We start from the raw sequence: 21,633 nt of genomic DNA, 5'->3' as shown, positions 1-21,633 counted from the left end.
ATCAATGTTTCTTTTCTCTAAAGTAGCAAAGGAAGACTTCCCTGGTGGTCCCATGGTTAAGAATCTGCCTGTCAATGCAGGGGACACAGATTGGATCCCTGGTCTGGGGAGATTCCACATACTGTGGGGCAGCTAAGCCAGTGTGCTGTAACTACTAAAGCACGTGTACTCTAGAGCCTGTGCTCTGCAACCAGAAGCCACTGCATCGAGAAGCCTGCGCACTGCTATTAGAGACTAGCCCCTGCTCGCTGTTAACTGGAGAAAGCCCGCGGGCAGCAATAAAGACCCAGCACAGCCAATAAATAAAGAAGCAAAGGAAATGTGATAGTTGTATGCTTCAGTGAACCTTGGGATATGAATGGAGGCTTTTCATTGGAATTCCAGATCTCAAAACCAGTTTGGTTGGTCAGTTATCAATACTCTCCATGGCCAGGTTGAAGTATTTATTGAAAAATTGAAAACACAGATGCAATGTATTATACAAAGAAAAGTCTTAATACCCATAATAAAAGTACTGCTGGAAGGAAACAAAGCCAGTGGCTACCTGCCCTGGGAAGGTAGGCACTCAGTGAAAAATGAAATTCATTTGTAGGAACTATTCTAATGGAAAATTGGGGGAAAAGGTTAAAAACAGAAGAAAAACAAACCCAACCCCATCCCTGCACACCTAAACGTGAAAGAGTTTGTTGTAAGTTTGAGACAAGTGTGTTATCACCAAGATTTCTCCGAACCCTCCTCGGTCTGTCCCCATGAGTGGTAATCAGCTTAATTTAGGGCCTTCAAACCTGAGGTAGTTGAGGGTCACCTGAAAGACACGTCTAGAAATCACCTACTCTCAGAATCGGACCCAATGATGTTTGACCAATTGTTTCGTGTTGCTTTGGCTCCTGGGGTAAGAGACTGAGTCGCCGCTGTGGGTTGTTGATCCCGTGTTTGGTCTGGACCTGGGAGACATGAGCAGCAGACAGCTGGCCCGGTTTGCTGAGTCAACGGCTGGCAGGCCTGAGGTGGTGGTGTTCTTTGCGACAGGCAGTGTGGTCTCTGGAGGACCGAGGATGGCAGAGAAGAGGGCAAAGCCCGTCTAGGTGGAAGGCCAAGGCCAGCACCGAAGGCTTTCATTGGTGGGACGGATTTCCAGAGACACAGAAAGGTGGTAAAGGTAGCAAGAACTTCACCACTCATTGAAGACCAAGGTAAGTGGAGCCAGGAGACCCCTCTAGACTAAGGAGCTGGCTAAGAAGCAGGCGCCAGCCAGGTGCGAGCTCAGAACCAGCTCCAAGAGACAGAAGCAAATCAGCCGGACTGAATGACACGTGCTCGTGACCCCCATGGTACCCGGTGTAAAGCCTGCTGTCCGCCTTGGCAGCTCAGACACTTCCAAGAAAGGATCTCTGGGAAGTGGTTCTTCCAGCCACTGGGTTAGGGACTCAAATTCAGGTGGGATCCCAGGGATCCTCCCTTGGGCAGCAGAATTAGCAAACAATCTAAATTTGAGTCTCACTTGAACTCCGTGCTCAGATACAGATTTAACCCCACAAAAGCAGGTCTTTTTTTTTTCTTATCAGGTACACTCATATCCTAACTCTAGAGATGAGAGACACTGTGTTACACAATTAAGATAATGGCTACAGCTCTATTTCGACCTCTCGTCAGCCCTAAGCCATTTCTTTGTTGTTGTCCTGCCTTGCTGTGACTCACTTACACTGACCCATGAGACTCCAGTCACGAATGATACTCAGTGACTAAAAGACTGTGAGGTTCATTTTTAGCCCTAGGATGTGATTAATGGTTTAATCAAGGTGTTTCACACCCAGAATAGCACACTCGTTTTTAGAACAGCCAAGGTACGACATTTTGATTTCAGCTGGAGAACGGGCTAGCTTCTAAGTCAAGTGATTATGAAAGTGATTATACCAATTCTGACATATATTTCTTCATGGGAGACTGAACTAGCCTGTGTTCTGTTTAAGTCATTCCGTAATTGTTTTATTACTCTGGAAAAGCTCGTGCAAGTTTTAAAAATTACTGTGGCTTCTTTTTAGAGGGAGGGTCATTTAGAGAAGCCTAATTTGGCTCAATACACTAGATTTCCTCCCCCTTGGTATTCTGGAGCACAATCATCTGAATGGCTGGGATGTGGGAAGCAAGGACCAGCCACCTTTGGAAATGCTGACCCACGCTGAGAACACACCGATCAGCTTAACTGGTACAGCGGGGCCAAGGACGCTACATATGCGTCATTCCATCTGAGCCTTGGATGGAAAAATATCCATAGCTGAGCACAAAGCAGCAGTCAACATAAGACCGGTCAGTTTCTATGGCTGCTGCCTCTTAAGCCCAATTTGGAGAGCACACATCTGAGTCTCATAATCTGAGCTAAAAGCTCTTCGAGTGCCTGACTGAGAAAACGGAGAGGGGGAGTTGGTGGTGGGGTGGGTGGGAAGGATGGAGAGTGGATTCACAGTGATCAAACAGGGGTCTCACAACCTGTCACATAGCCGCAATCAGCTACGGTCCTTGGGGACAGGTCCTGGGACGTGCTTGTTGGCTACAATCTGTGAGCTGCTACAGATAAAGGAAGACATGGTCTGTCCAAGATGGGAAGGTCACTTAAACGCCGGAGTCCATCTGGAGGTGAAGAGGTGCTGGCCGGCTGCCTGTCTCCAGGACACTGTTCACGCTCCTCCTGCTTCTCACTCATGCTCCTCCTCCATTCTGTCCGCAAGGCAGCGAGGGCCCAGGACGTGTGGCTGGAAGGGGTCGGAGCCGGGGTGCCCCCCCATCTGGTTTTCCCTGACCCAGATTCTCTGAGAACTTTCTTGCTTTGAGATCCAAACTGGTAACAGACCAGATCTTGACCTTGTTTCTGCCTCTTGAAGACAGATGTCCCGGGGCAGCGATGCACACCTTGCCATAGTCACACCTGAAATCTCAGTTGCTGCCAGCAATTTTCTTGTAGGTTGTGATTGCTGCTGCTGCTGCTGCTGCTAACGGAGGTTAGTCATAAATATTCAAGGTACCAAACCAAGCCCAGGGTTCTTTCCTGTTGGGAGCAAGGTGGTCTGATCTTCTGGGTCTATTGATTAGGTAGAACATGGAACTATCTCCTTGAGATTCAAGAGGATGCCAAGGCAGAAAGGGATTGGAAACCACTCACATGTTCCCCCTTAGGGCCCTGCCTGTGTCTGAAGGGAGGTGCCAACTTGAGGGACCATGGAACATTCCTATGGGGGCGGGGGGGTGGGTGCAGGAAGTGTGGCAACTCTCACTGGCTGGGTTTAAGCATGGGGTAAAGGTTTTTCAGCCCAGTCAAAGGGAGTTTCTAAGATGGGTGGGACTCCTGAAGACCTGGGCTGTGTGCATCCTTCCTCTCCCTCTCTGTCATCCCCTTCCCTTGCGAAGGTAGGCAGAGGTTTTCGGCTGGGCTCCAGCTTTAGAAGGCAAGGCACTCGCTCTCCTTCCGCTCGACCCCGGGGAGTGGCCTCAGTGGACCCACACTCGCTCAGCAGGACACTCGGCTCGGGGGCTGGCGGGGAGCACCACGGCGAAGCCTGGTCAGCACCGTCGCTGTGAGCTGCTGTGGTTAGGGGGCCCGCAATAGCCCAGGGCTTCAGGGGCAATCCCCTGGGAGAGTTGGCTATGTGAGTAGAACTTGGGGGGAAAAAAGAAAAAAACCCAGCCAACCACCATAAGAAGCAGTGGGAATCCATGGAACTGCCAAAAGAGGGGACACAGCCTTGGCATTCTCTGCCAGGACACTTCTGCTCCACTTCCGACTCTGCGCAGACTCAGGGTCGGGTCCCGGGTTGGAATCCATCAGCCCTCCGGTGCTCACAAGTTTGTGCAAATGATGAAACGGAAAAGACTAAAAGGAAGACAGAAGAGAAAAAGGTAAGATCTTACCTCTCCAGTTTAGCAGCAGCAGCGCCCCCACCCCCCACCAACAGGGACATCAGATGTTTGGGGGTAAAGCAGGACTTTCTAGGAAGGAGGTCCCCTCTGATGGGGACCCCCTCCTCTGGGGGAGGGGCTGTGACAGAACCCAGATCACGGGCTGGAACACAGAGGGTGTCCCTGTGGAAGGAATCTTTGGAAGGCCTGGGATGGACCCCCAGGGTCTGGCCCATGACTGGAGGCAGAGCGCGCGCACGCACACACACACACACGTGCACATCGATGGGCAGCAAGGATTTACACTCTGACATGTGGGGCATCGGTGTGATTCTATTCCTTTTCAGTTTTCGCGTCTTGCAGTGTAGATGGTGGTGCTTCGGTTCCTAAAAGACAAGTTACTTCTGTTTCACAGTGTTTCGTACACGCATGCATTCATCTAACCAACAACCACGGCTGCCAGGTTGGGCTCTAAAATACATGTGATTTTAACTGTATCTCGCGGGTCAAGTGTCCAGGGAGGCATCTGTGGTGGGTTCCCAGAGCCGGTGAGCCCAACAAGAATCACAATCTTGGCTGTGATCAAGTTGGCCTTTTTGGACGTATGGAAAAGCAGTCCGCCCAGATTCTGGGAGTTCCTGGGCTGGCGGGCCAAACCTTCCTCCACTTCCTCCACCCTGTTTCTAGCTCCTGACCCCTTTCAGTTTCCTGCCATGGCTACCCATCGCTGGTTCTAGGCAGCCGGAAGCTTGGAACTCACTAACCCTGTCTGCTGAGTCTTCACCATTCACTATTCATCCATTCACTACTCAACTGGATGCTGGCCCGAAACAAAACTCCTGGGGGAGAAAACCAGGTTAACTGAGCCCAAAAGGCAATAGTGGTGAGTGAGTGACCACCGGTCAACGTTTAGGTCTCGAAAGGTGACTACAAAAGCTTTCTGTTCACCATGCTGTACCCCAGTTTGGGGCTCTCAGGCCATTCAACACTAGAGAGAAGGGGGGCTCTGAGAGTACAGGGAGGACGGAGAAGTTCCTGGTTCAGCTTTCCTGGAGGGGGAAGGCCCTCATCACATCCTCCCCCCAACCCCCACGGGCTGTGCAGCCCTTGGCCAGGCTCACCTTCCTCCCAGCCCTCGGCGACCCCAGCCAGCTCGTAGTGCTTCTTCCGAAGCTCTCCCAGTTTCTGACGCTCCTTCTGCAGTTCATTTTCCAGCTCCAGCACTCTAACCTGTGGGGAAAATTGGCCTCTTCTTTGAGCAGGGACCTGAGAACTGTCTCACGTCGAATAATCCCTTTCCTCTGTGGTCTGGGACTTCTTCTGTGTCATGCATGCTGTTTCCATAGCTCAACCAGTCCTCAGATTCACCCTTGTCTCTGCTCTGATTTCCCCACCCTCTGGTTCATCCATCTATCCCAGCGTCGTTCTCACTGGGATCCTCTGTTGAAAATGAATGATACTTTACGACCAATGCTTAAATGAGAGAAGAGCTTATCTCATACTCCTCTGATAAATCACTAACTAAAAACATACTGAACGTGTGTGAAAGTTGTTCAGTCATGTACGACTCTTTGCAACCCCATGAACTGTAGCCTACCACACTCCTGTCTGTGGAATTTTCCAGGTAAGATTACTGGAGTGGGTTGCCATTTCCTCCTCCAGGGGATCTTCCTGGCCTAGGGATTGAACCTACGACTCCAGGTCTCCTGCACTGCAGGCAGATTCTTTACTGCTGAGCCACCCTCAGCTATTAAAAAAAAAAAAAAAATCTTGCCATTTGCAACAAACGGATGGATCTAGAAGGTCTTATAAGTGATATAAGTCAGCTAGAGAAAGAAAAACACTATCATCTCTCTTATATGAGCTATCTAAAAAACAAAACATGAAAAGAGACTCACAGAGAACAGTTGTTGTAAGAATGAAGGGGGGGTGGAAATTAAGTGAAGGTATTAAAAGGTACAACCCTCCAGTTATAAAATAAATAAGTCATAGGGATGCAATATAGAGCATAAGGGATATGGTCAATATTATTGTAATAACTTATATGGAGACAAATGGTTACTAGACTTACGTTGATCATTTCACGGTATATGCAAACATCAAATCACTATGTATTCACCTGAAACTAAAATAACGTCGTTCATCATCTCAATAAATAACAACAGAAAGAAATGGGGGAGAAAAAAGGCCAACTCTAATATTAAGTCTATCTGTATGATATATTCTAATCCAGTTACAACCCCTCGTTCAATCCCAGTTTCCCTTCTAAGTCCAGGAAGAAACCAAATACAATGGTTCTTGTCTTTTTGAGGTGTTGGTATAACTTAGGGTTATTACTGCGCAGGAAAAGGTTGTTGTTGTTGTTGTTCAGGGTACAATCTCACTAAAGGAAGGGTTGGTTCTTGGTTATTCCTTCTCATTAACTTTAGGAATTTTTTTTTTATTGGCGTATAATTGTTTTACAATGTTTATTAGTTTTTGCTGTACAATGAAGTGAATCAGCTATATGTATATGTGTATATATATACGTCTCCCCCCCTGCTTGGACCTCCTCCCTACCCCTAATCCTACTCCACTAGGTCATCACAGAGCTCTGAGCTGAGCTCCCTGTGCTATACAGCAGCTTCCCACTAGCTATTAAATTTATACATGGTGGTGTATATATATGGGCTTCCCTGGTGGCTCAGCAGTAGGGAATTCTCCTGCCAGTGCAGGAGATGCGGGTTCAATCCCTGGGTCGGGAAGATCCCCTGGAGAAGGAAATGGCAACCCACTCCAGTATTCCTGCCTGGAGAAACCCATGGACAGAGGAGCCTGGTCAGCTACAGTCCATGGAGTTGCAAAGAGCCGGACACAACTTAGCAACTTAACAACAAGTGTATACATGTCAAAGCTACACGCCCAAGATTCTGATCTTTCCTAATCACCGATCTCCACCTCCTGTTTTCTTCCAGCATCATTTATGTTCATTCTTGGGGTGATACGTATATCTGTATTCATTTCTCCCACGAGTCTCTGACTTCTCCCCATGGAAATAATATTTGGGGTCAGTGTCATAGGCAATAGTCTGATTAAAGTTCCTGATGGAGTTCCTACCTGGGAATCCATCTCCTGCCGTTTGATCTGGGTCAGCGTAATGCTTGAGAAGTCCATGCTGTCTGTAAGAAAGGGAAAAGGAGGGTCTTGTTGAATGATACTCCAGCTGACATTTACTTGAGAAGTGGCCGATACCAATGTTCTGCCGAAATGCTTGGTTTGTCATTTACCAACAGATGCGTGGATGTAAGTGAGGGGTAGAGCAGAAGGAAGACAGGGTAACCAGGATCGGAACTGCCCCCCCTCCCCTAAAGAGCAATCAGGCCTGGGGTGTCACTTCTCTGAGTTCAGAGGAATGACTCAATGGAAAAACTAGCTAAGGCCTGTCCATATAGTGCTATAAATAGCACGCCCATGGGGTGTCTCAACTTACAAGAAAATAAGATGGAATGTACAAAGACGAAAAACGAGGGAGAGGTTGGAAGCCGGCCTGTGGGAAATCGGGATGGTGGAAAAGAATGTACCCACCCACACACGATGAAGAAGAAAAGCTCAGCTTCTGAAAGCCTACCTGTGTCCTCGATCTGTGATTTGCCGGAAATAGTTGAGGCCACAACCTCGGCGGTGGCCTGGTTTACAGCCCGAGAGGCCTGCAGCAGCTGAGCCAGGTTTGGGCTGTTCTTATCAGCTTTGACCTGCCAGGACCAAGCAGGTTTAGGGTCACACACCAGTCAACTGATGGCTCTTGACAAATATATGGGCACTGCTGTGGCCACCCGTGAACTTCTCAAAAATCACTCCCTATGGGGGTCAACCACTGGCATCACTCTCTAGCATCAAAAATCATTTCTGGCTTTTTTGCCTGGTGGCCTTGAGCTCTAACTTTATCAGTGTTTGAAAAATTTACATTTAATCAGAGGATAATTACTCTACAATATTGTGATGCCTTCCGCCACACATCAGCATGAATCAGCCATACGTGAAAACCTCCCTCCCCACCCCAGCTCTCTTGGCTGTCACAGAACCATGGCTTTGGGGTCCCTGTGTCGTGTAGCAAATTCCCACCAGTTTTCTACTTGACATGTGGCAATGCATATGTTTCAGTGCTGTTCTCTCAAGTGACCCCATCTGCTCTCTCCCCTCTATTTTGACAGTGTTCCCGTTGTGAAAACCAATATCTGGGACCATAAACAAGGACTGTAAAAGAACACTCCCCGGGGAACTACACACCCCATGGAAGGATGTTGGTGATGAGCTTTGTGTTGGGATTAGTTGGAGCAATGGTTTGAATCTGGAGGCTTCTGAAGAGAGGCAGACATTGGTTGTGGAACCTCAGCGCCAAGCCAGGGAACCAGCTAACCGGGCCGGCATTGTCCTTATTTTGAGTGCTCCTTGAGTGTATGATTGCTCAGGGGTAGGCATGGCTGGACCCTTAAAGGCCATTTGCAGTAAAAGTGAGGAAACCAAGAGGAGTGCGTGTGGAGAGCTGGGGAGAGGGGCTCCCTGCTGAACGAAGGCTTTTAGGAGACCCCTGGAGGCAGAATTGTAATTTCAGACTCAACCCACCTGGATGCTGGATAAACTGTCTGTTCTTTGGGCCAGCGCCAGGGTTCGGGTTTCTAACCTAGCCAGACCTTACAGAGTCCTGGGACAGCTGTTTCCAACTTTGGCACCAGGGACCGGTTTTATGGTAGACAATTTTTCCATGGACCAGGGTGTGGGCAGGGGGGGTGGTTTCAGGCATGTTTCAAGTGCGTTATGTTTATTGTGCACTTTATTATTATCACATCAGCTCCACCTCAGATCATCAGGAATTTGACCTGGACGTTGGGGACCCCTCTCCCTCGTGGGGAGCCCATCACAGATCCTACCTTGGAGGCGGCTACAAGCTGGGCGGTGCTAGCAGCAATTTCACGTGAACACACCATGAGCTCCTCGAATTTCCCTCGGCCTTGTACCACCATATCAGCCGCGTCTCTTGAGAGTCAGGAGACCAGATGGGTTATGAAACTGACAGCTGTAACCCCTCTGTTCTCACTGAGGCTACTTCCGTCACCTTGGCAGACCGGGAACCCAGCGTGCCTGCCCCACTCCTGTGATGCCCCAGGAGACCCAGATTCCTCTTTAAACTTTCAGTTCTATGAACGTCCTTATCAGCAATCCATTTCTAGGGGCCAGGTTTTTCCCCTTAGTTGTTCCCTGGGGTGGATCACTGGAATGGAGGTGAAGGTGAGGAGCTCTGGGTCGGACAGATACTTACACCAGGACAGTGGCTCCCCAGCCCACTGCTTTGGCAGCTGAGATAAGTCCTTCCGTCCATCGAGAATTCTTGGCATAAAACTCTTTAGGGGATGCTGTACCCTGGGGAAGAGAGAAATAATAATGGCGACCTTTTATTGTGTGCCAAGTACTTTTTATATGTATTATCCCATGCAATCTTCACAGTAACTCTGAGGGGGGTGAACATTATTATTCCCATTTTACAGATGAGAAAGCTAAGATTCAGAGAAGCAAAAATACATTCATTTAGGATACGCAGAAAATAAACGAAAACAAGTCCTAGGCTTTTCTGACTCCAAAGCTGATAGCATTTCCATTACATCCCAATATCTCTATCTTGTACATATAAGAAAATATATACTGGGACTTCCCTCGTGGTCCAGTGGTTAAGACTTCGCCTTCCAATGCACGGCGTGCAGGTTCAAACCCTGCTCGGGGAGCTAAGATTTCGTGTGGCCAGAAAACCAAAACTTTAGGGAACTAAATCCATTTGCCACGCAGCACAGCCAAACATGAGAGAGAGAGGAATGGCAGAGCCTACAGTGGAAAGTTGGAACCAGGTTGGCGCTTCTGACTTGCCCAGTTTCTAAAGTCCTCACTTCCTCCTCTGGGGGCTCGGACGTACAACGCACACCGAGTTTCCCAAGGAGGTTCCAGTGCCACCGGTTGGGGTGAATAAGCCTGCTGCCGGAGGCTCTGGCTCACTGCCCTCAGGGGACCGGGCTGTGCCCCAGCTGCTTTCCATGGCATTTGCTGACGTCCATGGGAGTGGCAGCTGTACCCTCGGGTGGACACACATCGCTGGACGGCACACACTGAGACCTAGCTGAAGGTGTAGGGAGTAGACTCAGCCTCTCAGTGAGCTGGGATTCAGTAACCAGTGTAACCAACGCCTGCTCTGCCCAGGGCCCTCTCCGACGCCTACCCGGCCACTCTCCACTATCTCTCTCTGCAGCTCCTTTGAGGCCACGACCAGGATCTGAATAGCCTGCATTAGGCTGGTACAGGAACCAAGGATTCTGCAAAAGAGCAAGAACAACAAAAAAGTCAAGGGTGCAAAACAGATCCACGACAATGCCGAAGCCTGTTTCTGCTTTCTTGCCTAAACAGAGGCAAACCGGGGACGGGAAAGAAGGCAGGGAATATTCTGGAGGTGAAGCCATGAAGGAAAGGTGTGTGAAAGAGGAGACTGGAATGGGGATCGTCTCCATAAGGAACAGAACAGTGGTGACTCTTGGGGTTCCTTTCCCCTGTAATGCAATAGTGGTATCGTGGTATTAATAACATCCATCAATACTAGGAGTTCCCTGGTGGTCCCGTGGTTGAGACTCTGCACTGTCAATGCAGGGGACGCAGGTTTGATCCCTGGTCCAGGAACTAGGATCCCATACGCCACGGGGTGTGGTATGGCCAAAAAATAATCATCATACTGATACTGACAACGCCATAGACCCCGCTGTCCCCTGTGGTGGCTTAATGTTCTACTATAATCGGTATGAGCCAAGGCAGGACAAGGTGGATCCTCGTCACCCAGGTGCCACCACGCCGCTCAAACTGACCTTTCGTTCACCTCCAATTTGACTCCTGTGTCTCCAGCTCGGGATTTGCTGAGCATCTCCTATTCAAAAAGAAGCCAGGTTTCCGAATATATCACAGAGACCGAGGACCCACTGGCGTCCTGTTACATCTTGGGTCCAACATCCCGCAGATGACGAGAAAGCTAGCAGTGCCCACCCAAGTCCTCGTGAGGTGCAGGAAAACAACTCAGAGCTCCAGACCACTCAGTGGGAGGCAGATGGTGCAACCTATGGCCTGCAAATGTCTAAACATCCTGGTACTGGGCTGATGAGCCCAGAACTCTGAGAAGTGTGGCACCATACCAACAGGGGCAGCTGCACCAGGTCCTTGAGGCAGGTCCTCCTACCAAGGCGGATGGCCTGAGTCTTCCACCAAAGGACCTGTCCAAAGTGCCCGCTCAGCTTTTCCCTGAGACAACAGCTACTGTCGATTTACTGAGCACCTGGCCCCAAGACACCTGTGCGTTATTGCACCGAACCGTTTACGATAGCGGTCCCCAACCTTTTTGGCACCAGGGACCGATTTCATGGAAGATAATTTTTCCGTGGGTCAGCAGTGGGGCAGGGGGTGGTTTCAGGATGATTCAAGGGCATTACATTTATTGTGCACTTTATTTCTAATCTAATGCCACTGCTGATCTGATAGGAGGTACCTGACTGTGGCCTGGAGGTTGGGGACACTGCTTCCCCCCTCTGAGGAAGGAACAAGTGTCATCACCATCATATAGAGACGGAATCTGAATCTCAGCGAGGTTAACATAACTTATTGGAAATCACACAACCAGTGAGTGATCAGTCTGGAACTTGAGGTTGGATGGCCTGACACCAAAGTATGGGATCCTTACAGAAACTGTTCATCTTCCCTTGGCTAGAACTTTCTATTTTCTGTTTCTCAGAGACCGTAGGGGCCTTGGGATTTGGTTTGTTTTGTAGGGGGCTTTGCAGAGAAGGGGGCTTTCCTGGTGGCTCAGATGGTTAAAAATCTGCTTGCAATGCAGGAGACCTGGGTTTGATCCCTAGCTCAGGAAAATTCCCTGGAGAAGGGAATGGCTATCCATTCCAGTATTCTTGCCTGGAGAATCCCATGGACAGAGGATCCTGGTGGGCTACAGTCCATGGGGTCGTAAAGAGTCAGACATGACAGAGGTGACTTAGAATGCACGCACGCACGTGGGGGCTCTGCAGAGAATGCCTGAGGTATACCCAGTGGGCAATGTTGCAGACGGGTAGCAGTTGCAAAGCATCACTTTAGGCCATCTCACAGACACTCCCATACCTCTATTCTGGCCGTAGCAGCTTCAATGGCAGCAGAAGTGGCAGCCATCTCCTTGTCCACCAGGTCCCCCAGTTCCTCCTGTTTGATGTCTAGGCCTCTGGGCAGGAGATCCTGTGAACAGCATCATGAATGCTGAGACCACCCTCAGACTTCCTCTCTATCCTCCCGCGGCAGACCAGTAAACCTCACATGACAGAACGTACAAGGGCCCCGCCACGTAACACTTCTGCAAGCCAGGGAGGGGCTTGCCTGGAATTCTCTCTACCGCGTGAGCTCTGCCACTCCACGCTGCTCCCACCTCTGTGCTCACTCAGAACCTACCTCCTTTCAAAAGGTCATCTCCACTGACCCCACAAGGCCACTCAGCTGTAGCTGCTCAGACCCCGACCTCACCCAAAGTAGCATGATTGAATTTGCTGCTTGGGAGGTACTTCAAAAACATCTTCAAATGGGGATGATGTCTTCCAACCAGACAGTCTATCCCTTGTTTAACTTTGCTTCGAGGGCAATCATATGAGGCAGTTACTACTTCTGTCCTACAGGTGGGAAGCCAAGGCTCAGAAAGGTCAAATATCTTGACCACAGTAACTGCTAACAGATGGAGAAGCAGGGATCTAAACTCTGGTCTGATGGCGAAGCCTGTGATCTTTAGAAATATTAAGTGTTATACACACAAGAGTATAAAATAGATATAAGTGGGTCAAGAATATGATGACCCATATTATCTAGCACGCAAACTTAAGGAAGAACTTAAGAAACATCCTCAATACTTTGAAATCTCCTGTATATCCTGCCCTGATTCCATCTGCCTTCCTTCCTACTTTCCACTTAAAGACAGACAATTCAGAAGAATACTTACCATGTCTTTTTTTGGTTTGCTTTGAAAATCCCTATGAATGTTTCTTTAAACAATATAATATTGAGTCTGTATGTTTTGGAGAAGGAAATGGCAATCCACTCCAGTATTCCTGCCTGGAGAATCCCATGGACAGAATAGCCTGGTAGTCCATGGGGTTGCAAAGAGTTGGATATGGCTGCAAAACTAGAGATTGCATGTTTTGGTCTTTATTTAAAAGGAACCATGCTGCAAGTGAAAGACGAGAGTGAAAAAGTTGGCTTAAAGCTCAACATTCAGAAAACTAAGATCATGGCATCTGGTCCCATCACTTCATAGCAAATAGATAGGGAAACAGTGTCAGATTTTATTTTGGGGGGCTCCAAAATCACTGCAGATGCTGATTGCAGCCATGAAATTAAAAGACGCTTACTCCTTGGAAGGAAAGTTATGAGCAACCTAGACAGCATATTAAAAAGCAGAGACATTACTTTGTCCACAAAGGTCCATCTAGTCAAGGCTATGGTTTTTCCAGTGGTCATGTATGGATGTGAGAGTTGGACTATAAAGAAAGCTGAGTGCTGAAGAATTGACACTTTAGAACTGTGGTGTTAGAGAAGACTCTTGAGAGTCCCTTGGACAGCAAGGAGATCCAACCAGTCCATCCTAAAGGAGATCAGTCCTGGGTGTTCATTGGAAGGACTGATGTTGAAGCTGAAACTCCAATAATTTGGCCACCTGATGCAAAGAGCTGACTCATTTGAAAAGACCCAGATGCTGGGAAAGATTGAGGGCAGGAGGAGAAGGGGACGACAGAGGATGAGATGGTTGGATGGCATCACTGACTCAATGGACATGGGTTTGGGTGAACTCTGGGAGTTGGTGAGGAACAGGGAGGCCTGGCGTGCTGCGGTTCATGGGGTCGCAAAGAGTTGGACACGACTGAGCGACTGAACTGATACTGCAAGTATTTTTCTATGATTTACTTTTTCACTTAGCATTCTGTGTGGGAGATTCATTCTGTGACCTAGTAATTCTATTCCTGGGTTTATACGGAAACTCTTACGTATGTGTATGAGGAGATATATACAAGAATCATCATAGTGTGGGACACCTCTGGTGGGCCAGTGGTTCAGAATCCGTCCGCCAAGGCAGGGGACGCCTGTTTGACCCCTAGTCTGGGAAGATCCCACGTGCTGGGGGGCAATGAAGCCCACGTGCCCGACACCGCGTGTTCCAGAACACGAGATGCCCCCGCAATGAGAAGCTCACGTTCTGCAACTCCAGAGTAGCCCCTGCTCGCCAACAAACCCAGTGCAGTCACAAATAAATAATAAATTAAAAAAAAAAAATCCTATGACTATGTCACTCTCTAGAAGGAAAGGTTAGCAGCTTCTCATTCACCATAGTCATCCTTCATCTGCAGATTTCAGGTTCTCCGTCTCAAGGCCCACTTCTCCCTCATGGGAACCTGCCTTCCCCCCATGTGATTGCTCGCTTTTTAGCTGTTTCACTCTCTCTCGTGTGCATATTCAATGAATTCAACATTTGCTGGGTGTTAACCACTCAGTGAGTGAATAAATATATTGTCTTCATTTCAGGTGTTACCTGCCCAACCAGATAAAAACCCTTGAAAACAGGATAGCCGTGCTCACAGGATAGCCGTGCTCATTCATCTTTGACGCTGCTGATCACACAGCAGACTGTCCATTAACAGTCAGTGATTTAGGTAGAACTGGAAAGTCAATCAGGCGGTCGGGTTTTACAGTCTTCTTACTTTAAATCAAGTGTCAAGTGCAGAAAACATCACTGATTCCCAAGGAAGGCCCCAGCCTTCACTCCAAGAACTACCTTCTGCAGGAATAAATAATACCAATCATACTTCGCTAATGGCCGTGATCCTGGTGAGGCAGCTTCTCATGGCTGTGCTGTCAGCATTCTCAAAGATTCTTTCTTCCTCCAGGAAAGACAGATAGGTGAGGGTCTCCTTGCCGTACTGCTTACAGGCCTCGATCAGAGCTGCAGAGGCAAGGCGACAGAGAATTTTCAAAGGTCCCCCTGGCTCCCTGTGCGTTTGGGGCGGCCCCTTCCCTCCGGTACTCACAGTCGGCCGACTCTGGCGGGGCTCTAAGGCAGGTGGCACTGCCGTGAACGATGGTGTCACTGGTCAGGTGGGCCAGGAGTGTTACCGAGTGGAGGAGCCCACTGATATCTGCAGGAGTTGAAAGGGAACTTTCTCAGTCCTGTTGGAGGAATGTCACTTCTGTCCCTCCTTCCTCCCCTCTTTGCAAGAGGGACACACACACTCCTTTTCTGGGGGCAAAGGAACCGATCGTCATTGCTACGTTCCAACGTTTTTGAATGTCACCTGGCTGTGGCTAGCAATATACCCTACGTATCCTTCAGCTCTTACCTTCCGGGCATGCCAGGTACTGGCTCCAGCATTTTTCCAGCTGCTCAATGCAGCTGGAAGTGGAGTTGACCTTGGACAGCAGGTGATCTGTGAGAGGGAAGACAGGGTGGAGTCAGAGCCATAGTCACAGCTCGCTTCATCCCCATTAGTTAATCTGCCTCATGAATGACCTTGGGGGGCGGGGGAGGTGTGTTGCCCTGCAGGAGCTGCCCTGAGAGTGGGGAGGGAGGAGAGGTTGTTGGCTATGCTGATACGTGATTCTCTTATTGTAGCTTCAAAGGCTCTGCTTTGGAGTTATCTGGTCCTTTAGCCAAGAAGCACGGCAACCACACCATGGCCTCGTTTCCGCCCCTCATTTCCCATCACTGCCAATTGAATCTAACCCGGCCTTCCTGTTACGTCTTTCAAGGCCCTAGGCATTGGCCTATACAGGAAAAGAATCTTTAAAAAAATATTTAAAGAGTATATGTGTAACTGATTCACTCTGCTGTACACCTGAAACTTCGTGTTCAGTCAGTAAGTCATGTCCAACTCTTTGCAACCCCAGCGACTGCAGCCCGCCAAGTTCCTCTGTCCATAGGATTTTCCAGACAAGAATACTGGAGTGGATTACCATTTCCTCCTCCAGGGGATCTTCCCGACCCATGGATCAAACCCGTGTTTCTTAACAGTCCCTGCAGTGGCAGATGGGTTCCTTACCACTAGCGCCACCTGGGAAGCCCACACTGAACACTGTTCATCAACTATACTTCAATTAAACAACAAAAAAAGGCTCTTGGATTCTCATTCCTCTTGAGCTCAGAGCCCTGGCTCTGTGGGGCTAATCTACGTTCACGCTCTGCCCACAAAGCAGTCATTCCCATAGCTGCGCCTCTGTGCTCTGATCCACAGAGACTGCATTGCCTAAGAGGTAAAGTGCAGGCGGGCCCATCTCCCTGCACAGGTGCTGCAGCCCCTGGTTCCAGCACCACTGGCTGTGTTCTCAGGTCACTTGCACCTGTGTCATCACCCGACAGAGGAGGGCTATGGTACCGTCTCCCAGCATCACGGTGAGGACCGCTGGACCGAGGCGCGCAAAGCACTGAGAATGGTGCCTTCACAGCATAGCGAGCACGCAGTACACGTCAGCTGTTCCTGCTTTTTGTTTTTAATTTGGTTGCGCCGTGCGGGATCTCTGATCTTCGTTGCAGCCTGAGGGATCTTTAGTTGCAGCAACTGAGAATTCACACGCCACAACTAAAGATCCCGCATGCCGCAACGTCGGCTGTTTTTATGGGTTGTTATTCCCCACTTTTCTTCCTCTCCATGGCTTCACGTTTCTCCTCTTCTTTCAAAACCCAGCTCACACCAGCTCCTGAGGAACCCCCCGCAGCTTCCTGCTCTCCTAGCATTTCTGCAGTCAACGAGGTACCCATGTGTGTTCCTTCCTTTGTAACTGTGGGCTTTCCTTACAGATGGGTTCCCCACTGAACAAGATATCCTAGTCCTTCCTGAAATACTTCACCAAGTCGAAACCTTTCTAGCCGATACTAAAAATCATCTGTTCCCTCCCTTCTGCCTGGTCCTCAATGGGACCTCTCAGGACTTTGCCAACAAGTTCCCTCTTCTTCAAAACAAGCTGGAATCTATCCATGGCTATCCACGTCTTCCCAGATTCCCCCAGAGCCCGGATGCTCTTCTAATGTGTGCCCCATCCTCTTGTGATGGGGGCCCCCTCTGACTCTAACACATGCCTTGAGGACTCTGGGGGCTGGAAGAGTGGGCCCTTGCTTACGCCTGTGACTCCTGGGGGTGTGCGGGGGGAGGGTATTGCTTCTGCCCCTCTGTGCTTAAGGAAGATGCCTCCCTGTCTAGATCTGAAGCTCACGGCAGCTGTGTCTGGATTGAGACCATGCTGTTCTTAGAGGCACACAGGGCTGCCTGTGCCTCCCTCTCCTGGCATTTAGAAGTGTTTTCAAGCCACAGTGCCCAGAAGACAGTTCATGTCCCACCTTGTGGGAGGTGGCTGGGGGTGTGGAAAGTCCTACTGCCCAGGACATAGGCTGCTGCACTGCCCATTTTACAGATCCTAGGGGGTGGGGGCTAGGCAACCCCAGGCGTTTCTAACACACAGCTGTGCTGGGAGCCTGAGTCAGGGTCACAAGGAGTTCCACGCCAACACGAGGATGGGGGCGGGGGGGATGACATCCAGAAGCCAGGAAGGGGAGGAGCACCTGCAGATCCAGCGCAGCTCGAGAGAGTGGGCTCCTCAAACAGCCTCAGGGCCTCCTGCACCACCTGCTCTGCAGCCCTCCTCGCCTCGGCCAGAAGCATCTTGTGTTGGTCCTTCTCGAGCTGGCATATAGATTCCTAGAGATGGTGGTCCCGGGAGGTGAGGGTCGGCCACAGACCTCCCTAATGAGCCTCCACCCAGTATCCACTGTGACACAGCTAGGATTCCTGGCACCTTAGCTCGAGCTGCTGCTCATGAGGCCCAAGCCATGTGGCTCGACACAGAGAAAAAGCCTTTAAGCTGGTCTGTGGGTGTGTGTCACCAAGCACAGGAGGCTATGGCGCTGGACCACGGCCTCCCATGCTCCACCCTTGGGGAGAGAGGGCCAGGTCCCTTCTCATCTGCTTCATGCAAGGCATCAGAAGTTATGCTCACCGAGTAAGGCCCCAGACTCCCTTTCATAGCCCCCCCCGCCTCCAATAGCCACAACCCAATACCCACAGGTGCGAGACTGGGCCCCAGGAGCGCGCGGGACTCACCTGTGCGCTGGACAGTTTGAGCTGTGTGTACTCCAGCTGCTCCCGAAGCGCGGACAGCTCCTCCTCCCGACAAGCCATGGCGCTCATCAGGCTGTCTCGATCCTTCTCCAGGTCTGTGATCTGGGCGGTCCATTTTGCCTCCGACTGTGATGGGGATGGAGTGGCCGGGAGGGAGTTGCTGGGAGAATGAAACCGTCCCCTTCCCAGAGATCCAAACCCAGACCCAGGGCCATGAGGAATCTGCCACCAGCATCCTCGACTGCAGACTGATCCTGGATGGAACCAGGTGGGCCACATACCGGTGGGGACAAATGCTGTGCTCAGTTCCTTCAGTCGTGTCCGACTCTCTGGGATCCCACGGACTGTAGCCGACCAGGCTCCTCTGTCCATGGGATTCTCCAGGCAAGGATGCTGGAGTGGGTCGCCATGCCCTCTTGCAGGGGATCTTCCCAACCGGGGATCGAACCTGCCTTTCTTGCGTCTCCTGTATCTTTTACCTCAACACCACCTGGGAAGCCCTAGCTGACAGCAACCCCAAAGCCCAAGGGGAAGATAATGAGGAAGGGAAAGACAGGCGACACTCACCTGGGCAGAATTTTCCAGGCTGCCTTGGACAATCTGGAGTTCATGTTTGCTGGTGGCAAGTTCCTGCTTCAAATTCTCTAGTACTTCCGTCTGTTCTTGAGTCTGAACAAGAAGGAAAACAGGAGTACTATTATCTAGGTGGTGGCTTCAAGGGATAAAAAAATTCCCAGCTATAAATGTAGATTTGTCTAATCTTTCCTCTTAACTATTTTTTTTATTTTGGCCATGCCACATGGTATGCGGGATCTTAGTTCCCTGATCAGGGATCAAACCCATGCCCCCTGCAGAAGTGCAGAGTCTTAACCACTGGACTGCCAGGGAAGTCCCTGTATAATTTTTATATAGAAGAGAGATCAGAATGAACCAATAATTTTTCTTCCAGTTACAGGAAATGTCAAGGGGGAGCTTTAGGCATGGGGTCCCAAAGAATCAGACATGCTTGAGCAACCGAGCACCATACTCAAATGTCATGCTTGAGCCCACAAATAACACTAATTAAAGCAGAACAAGATTTTTAATTCAGGCATCCCAACACCTGGTAGGTATTCTGCTGACTCACTCTATCTCACCACCTTGAAGCAATCCCCCTTCTTTGATTTCTAAGTGGTTTTTTTCAAAAAGCAGGTTGTGACCCATGAGTAACAATTCGTAGCAATTTTTTTTTTTAAATGCAATAAACAAGAGCCAAAAAATAACCGACATAATAAGGTAAAGTATTGCTCTGTGAAACTTTGATTTTCATTAGTGTTTTTAATTTAACTTTTTGGTCACACCATGTGGGATCATAGCACCCCGACCAGGGAAGGAATGCATACACCCTGCACTGGAAGCGCAGTCTTAACCACTGGACTGCCAGGGAAGTCCTCCATCAGATGCTGTTTTTACTTGGAGATACAGAAAAGTGTGAAAGCCCCTGCTCCTAAGTGGAAGGAACTCTGTTTTATCCACCCGCCCTCTCTTATGCCAATGGGACCTGCCGCCTAATGCCAACCCCACCCCAAGGCACAGCTGCAGACAGCTCCTGGCTGTGGGTCTTTGTAAATGCCGATCCTCTCCCTCTGACATCCACCTGCTTCCACTTCAAAACCTCCTCGAGATTCATCTTAGCTGATGAGCCCCACTCAATGTCAGACCTTTCATCACGTCCTGCCCCTAACAGTGTACACGTGAGTAACCGTGTCCTGCGCCCTAGGGCCCCTTGCCACCCTCCCCGCAGATCCGCCCGTGAAGACAAGGCCTGCTATTCTGTGCAGTGCTCAAGGCCCCCTCCATCTCGGATGGACCGGCACCCCTCCTGGACTCCCACCCACTCCTTCCGCTCACCTTCCGCTGGGCCTGGTCACTGATGCGCCGAAAAGAATCCTCCAGCTCTTTTTTCTCCCGTTCCAAATCCACTTGGGCTTGTCTGGCCACCGACACCTGTTTGGTCACCTCCGCATTCTGAAAGAGAAAAACGGCGTCTCGAACCAGCTTATCTCCTGCTTAAAGGCCATTATCCTTGTAGAACAAAGGACGGCATTCAGACTGCGAGTGCCCTAAAGATGAACACAGACATCGTTTCCCACCCAGAGGAAGCTGTTGCCTTCATATGCTCGACTCTCGAGTATTGCAAAAATGATCAAGATGGGGGCTACCACAAGTAGGGCTGGGACCTAAGGGGGAGCTTGAGATATGACAGCCAGGGAGCTCTGGTTTCCAAGAAATGGTGGGGACACTGGCCCTGGAGAAGCCATCCAGCCTGGGTCGACATCTCCCCGGGGCAGGGGGCCCTGTGCACGCGGGACAGGGTGATGGTGGTGAGGGTCCTACCTTCCGCAGCAGGTCGGCGTGGTTCTGCACCAGCTCATTGTACTTCTCCTTCAGCTTGCTGTAGCGCTGCTCGTTGGCCTGGGCTTTCCCTGAATTGTCAAGGACCAAGATGAGGGGTCTGCACTGGCGGGGCATGCTCTGCTCTTCTGATAAGCCAGAGTCCCTAGGAGACTATCTTGCCTTTCCACAAGCATCTACACCTCCTTCTCCCATAAAAGTCTTACTTAAAATTAAAGTCCTCTGGCAAGTCAGGTTTAACAAAGAATCACCTGATTCAAATCCCTCCACTGATTCATGCCCCTTGAGCATTCCAAACTTGTCATTTTTAAATCAATATTACTGGCTGCTACGCCATGATTTTTCAAAAGGTCTTTCTCTTTTGTCAACCTGTCTCTCCATCCCTGTGTTCCCAGCAGGGCCTCACGGGGAATTCCAACCCACCCTCCTAACTGCGGATGCTGACGTTCACAACAGCCCCTCTGGACCAGCCTCAGCCTGCACTCCAGGGCTGGCAGGGCCCCACCCTCATGCCCACCCCAGCGACAGCTCCTCACTCTCGATCTCCGTCAGGCTCCGCTGAGCCTTCTCCGTGTCCTCGCGCTTCTTCTTGAGCTCGTCCAGCTCGGCCCGGAGGAACTCGCTCTCATCGGCCGCTTGCTGCCGCAGGTGCTGCTGCTCGGCCAACTCAGCCTCCAGCTCGCTGGTGCGGCCCTTGAGCTGCAGCACGGCCCGCTGGCTCTGTGGGGAGGGCCCGGGGATGAGCGAGAGCGCGGGGCGGGACGAGAGGGTCCCACCTACCACGTCTCCAGTGCCAACTGAGTAAACACCTGGGGTTTCCCAACGAGCTCACTCCCAAGGCCTCAAGAGAGGAGGTCACTACAAGCCAGCCACCCACCAACAGGGGGTGAGGGCAGGGGAGTTCCAGTCCTGTTAGAGGGGCCTGGGGGCAATGATAGACCAGCTAGCATGAGGAAGGGGAGAATGCTTGCTGCTGCTGCTAAGTCGCTTCAGTCGTGTCCAACTCTGTGCGACCCCATAGACGGCAGCCCACTAGGCTCTGCCGTCCCTGGGATTCTCCAGGCAAGAGTACTGGAGTGGGTTTCCATTGCCTTCTCCGGAATGCTTGCTGGTCCCAGGTAAAGGATCTGATCAGCCATGAGTCAGCAGCAGATACTGCAAA

General features: G+C 50.3%; 1 protein-coding gene across 2 annotated transcripts in view; it reads right to left on the bottom strand.

Annotated features, from left to right (window-relative positions):
- Positions 1-261: 261 nt before the first annotated feature.
- The window catches only part of HIP1 (huntingtin interacting protein 1), a 132,345-nt gene continuing 110,973 nt past the window's right edge, over positions 262-21,633 (bottom strand). Inside the window, exons 14-32 of one of the 2 annotated variants that reach the window (XM_055410070.2) lie at positions 21,008-21,191; positions 20,454-20,542; positions 19,968-20,084; positions 18,645-18,746; positions 18,060-18,203; positions 17,522-17,657; positions 15,309-15,395; positions 15,000-15,107; positions 14,778-14,914; positions 12,061-12,171; positions 10,767-10,825; positions 10,133-10,226; positions 9,188-9,288; positions 8,799-8,904; positions 7,499-7,622; positions 6,988-7,049; positions 5,013-5,121; positions 4,196-4,277; positions 262-3,865 (exon numbers count right to left, since the gene is read on the bottom strand). In XM_055410070.2, coding sequence (XP_055266045.2) covers positions 4,225-4,277; positions 5,013-5,121; positions 6,988-7,049; positions 7,499-7,622; positions 8,799-8,904; positions 9,188-9,288; positions 10,133-10,226; positions 10,767-10,825; positions 12,061-12,171; positions 14,778-14,914; positions 15,000-15,107; positions 15,309-15,395; positions 17,522-17,657; positions 18,060-18,203; positions 18,645-18,746; positions 19,968-20,084; positions 20,454-20,542; positions 21,008-21,191 — 1,923 coding nt within the window. In that variant the 3' untranslated portion in view covers positions 262-3,865; positions 4,196-4,224. The remainder of the gene's footprint in view (positions 3,866-4,195; positions 4,278-5,012; positions 5,122-6,987; positions 7,050-7,498; positions 7,623-8,798; positions 8,905-9,187; positions 9,289-10,132; positions 10,227-10,766; positions 10,826-12,060; positions 12,172-14,777; positions 14,915-14,999; positions 15,108-15,308; positions 15,396-17,521; positions 17,658-18,059; positions 18,204-18,644; positions 18,747-19,967; positions 20,085-20,453; positions 20,543-21,007; positions 21,192-21,633) is intronic. The other variant, XM_055410071.2, reaches the window with a different exon arrangement.

Source organism: Moschus berezovskii, chromosome 27, assembly GCF_049115385.1.
Source record: "Moschus berezovskii isolate FMDL1 chromosome 27, NW_MosBer_1.0, whole genome shotgun sequence".
In the NCBI taxonomy this organism is placed as follows: Eukaryota; Metazoa; Chordata; class Mammalia; order Artiodactyla; family Moschidae; genus Moschus; species Moschus berezovskii.
This window is presented reverse-complemented; position numbering and strand designations above follow the sequence as displayed.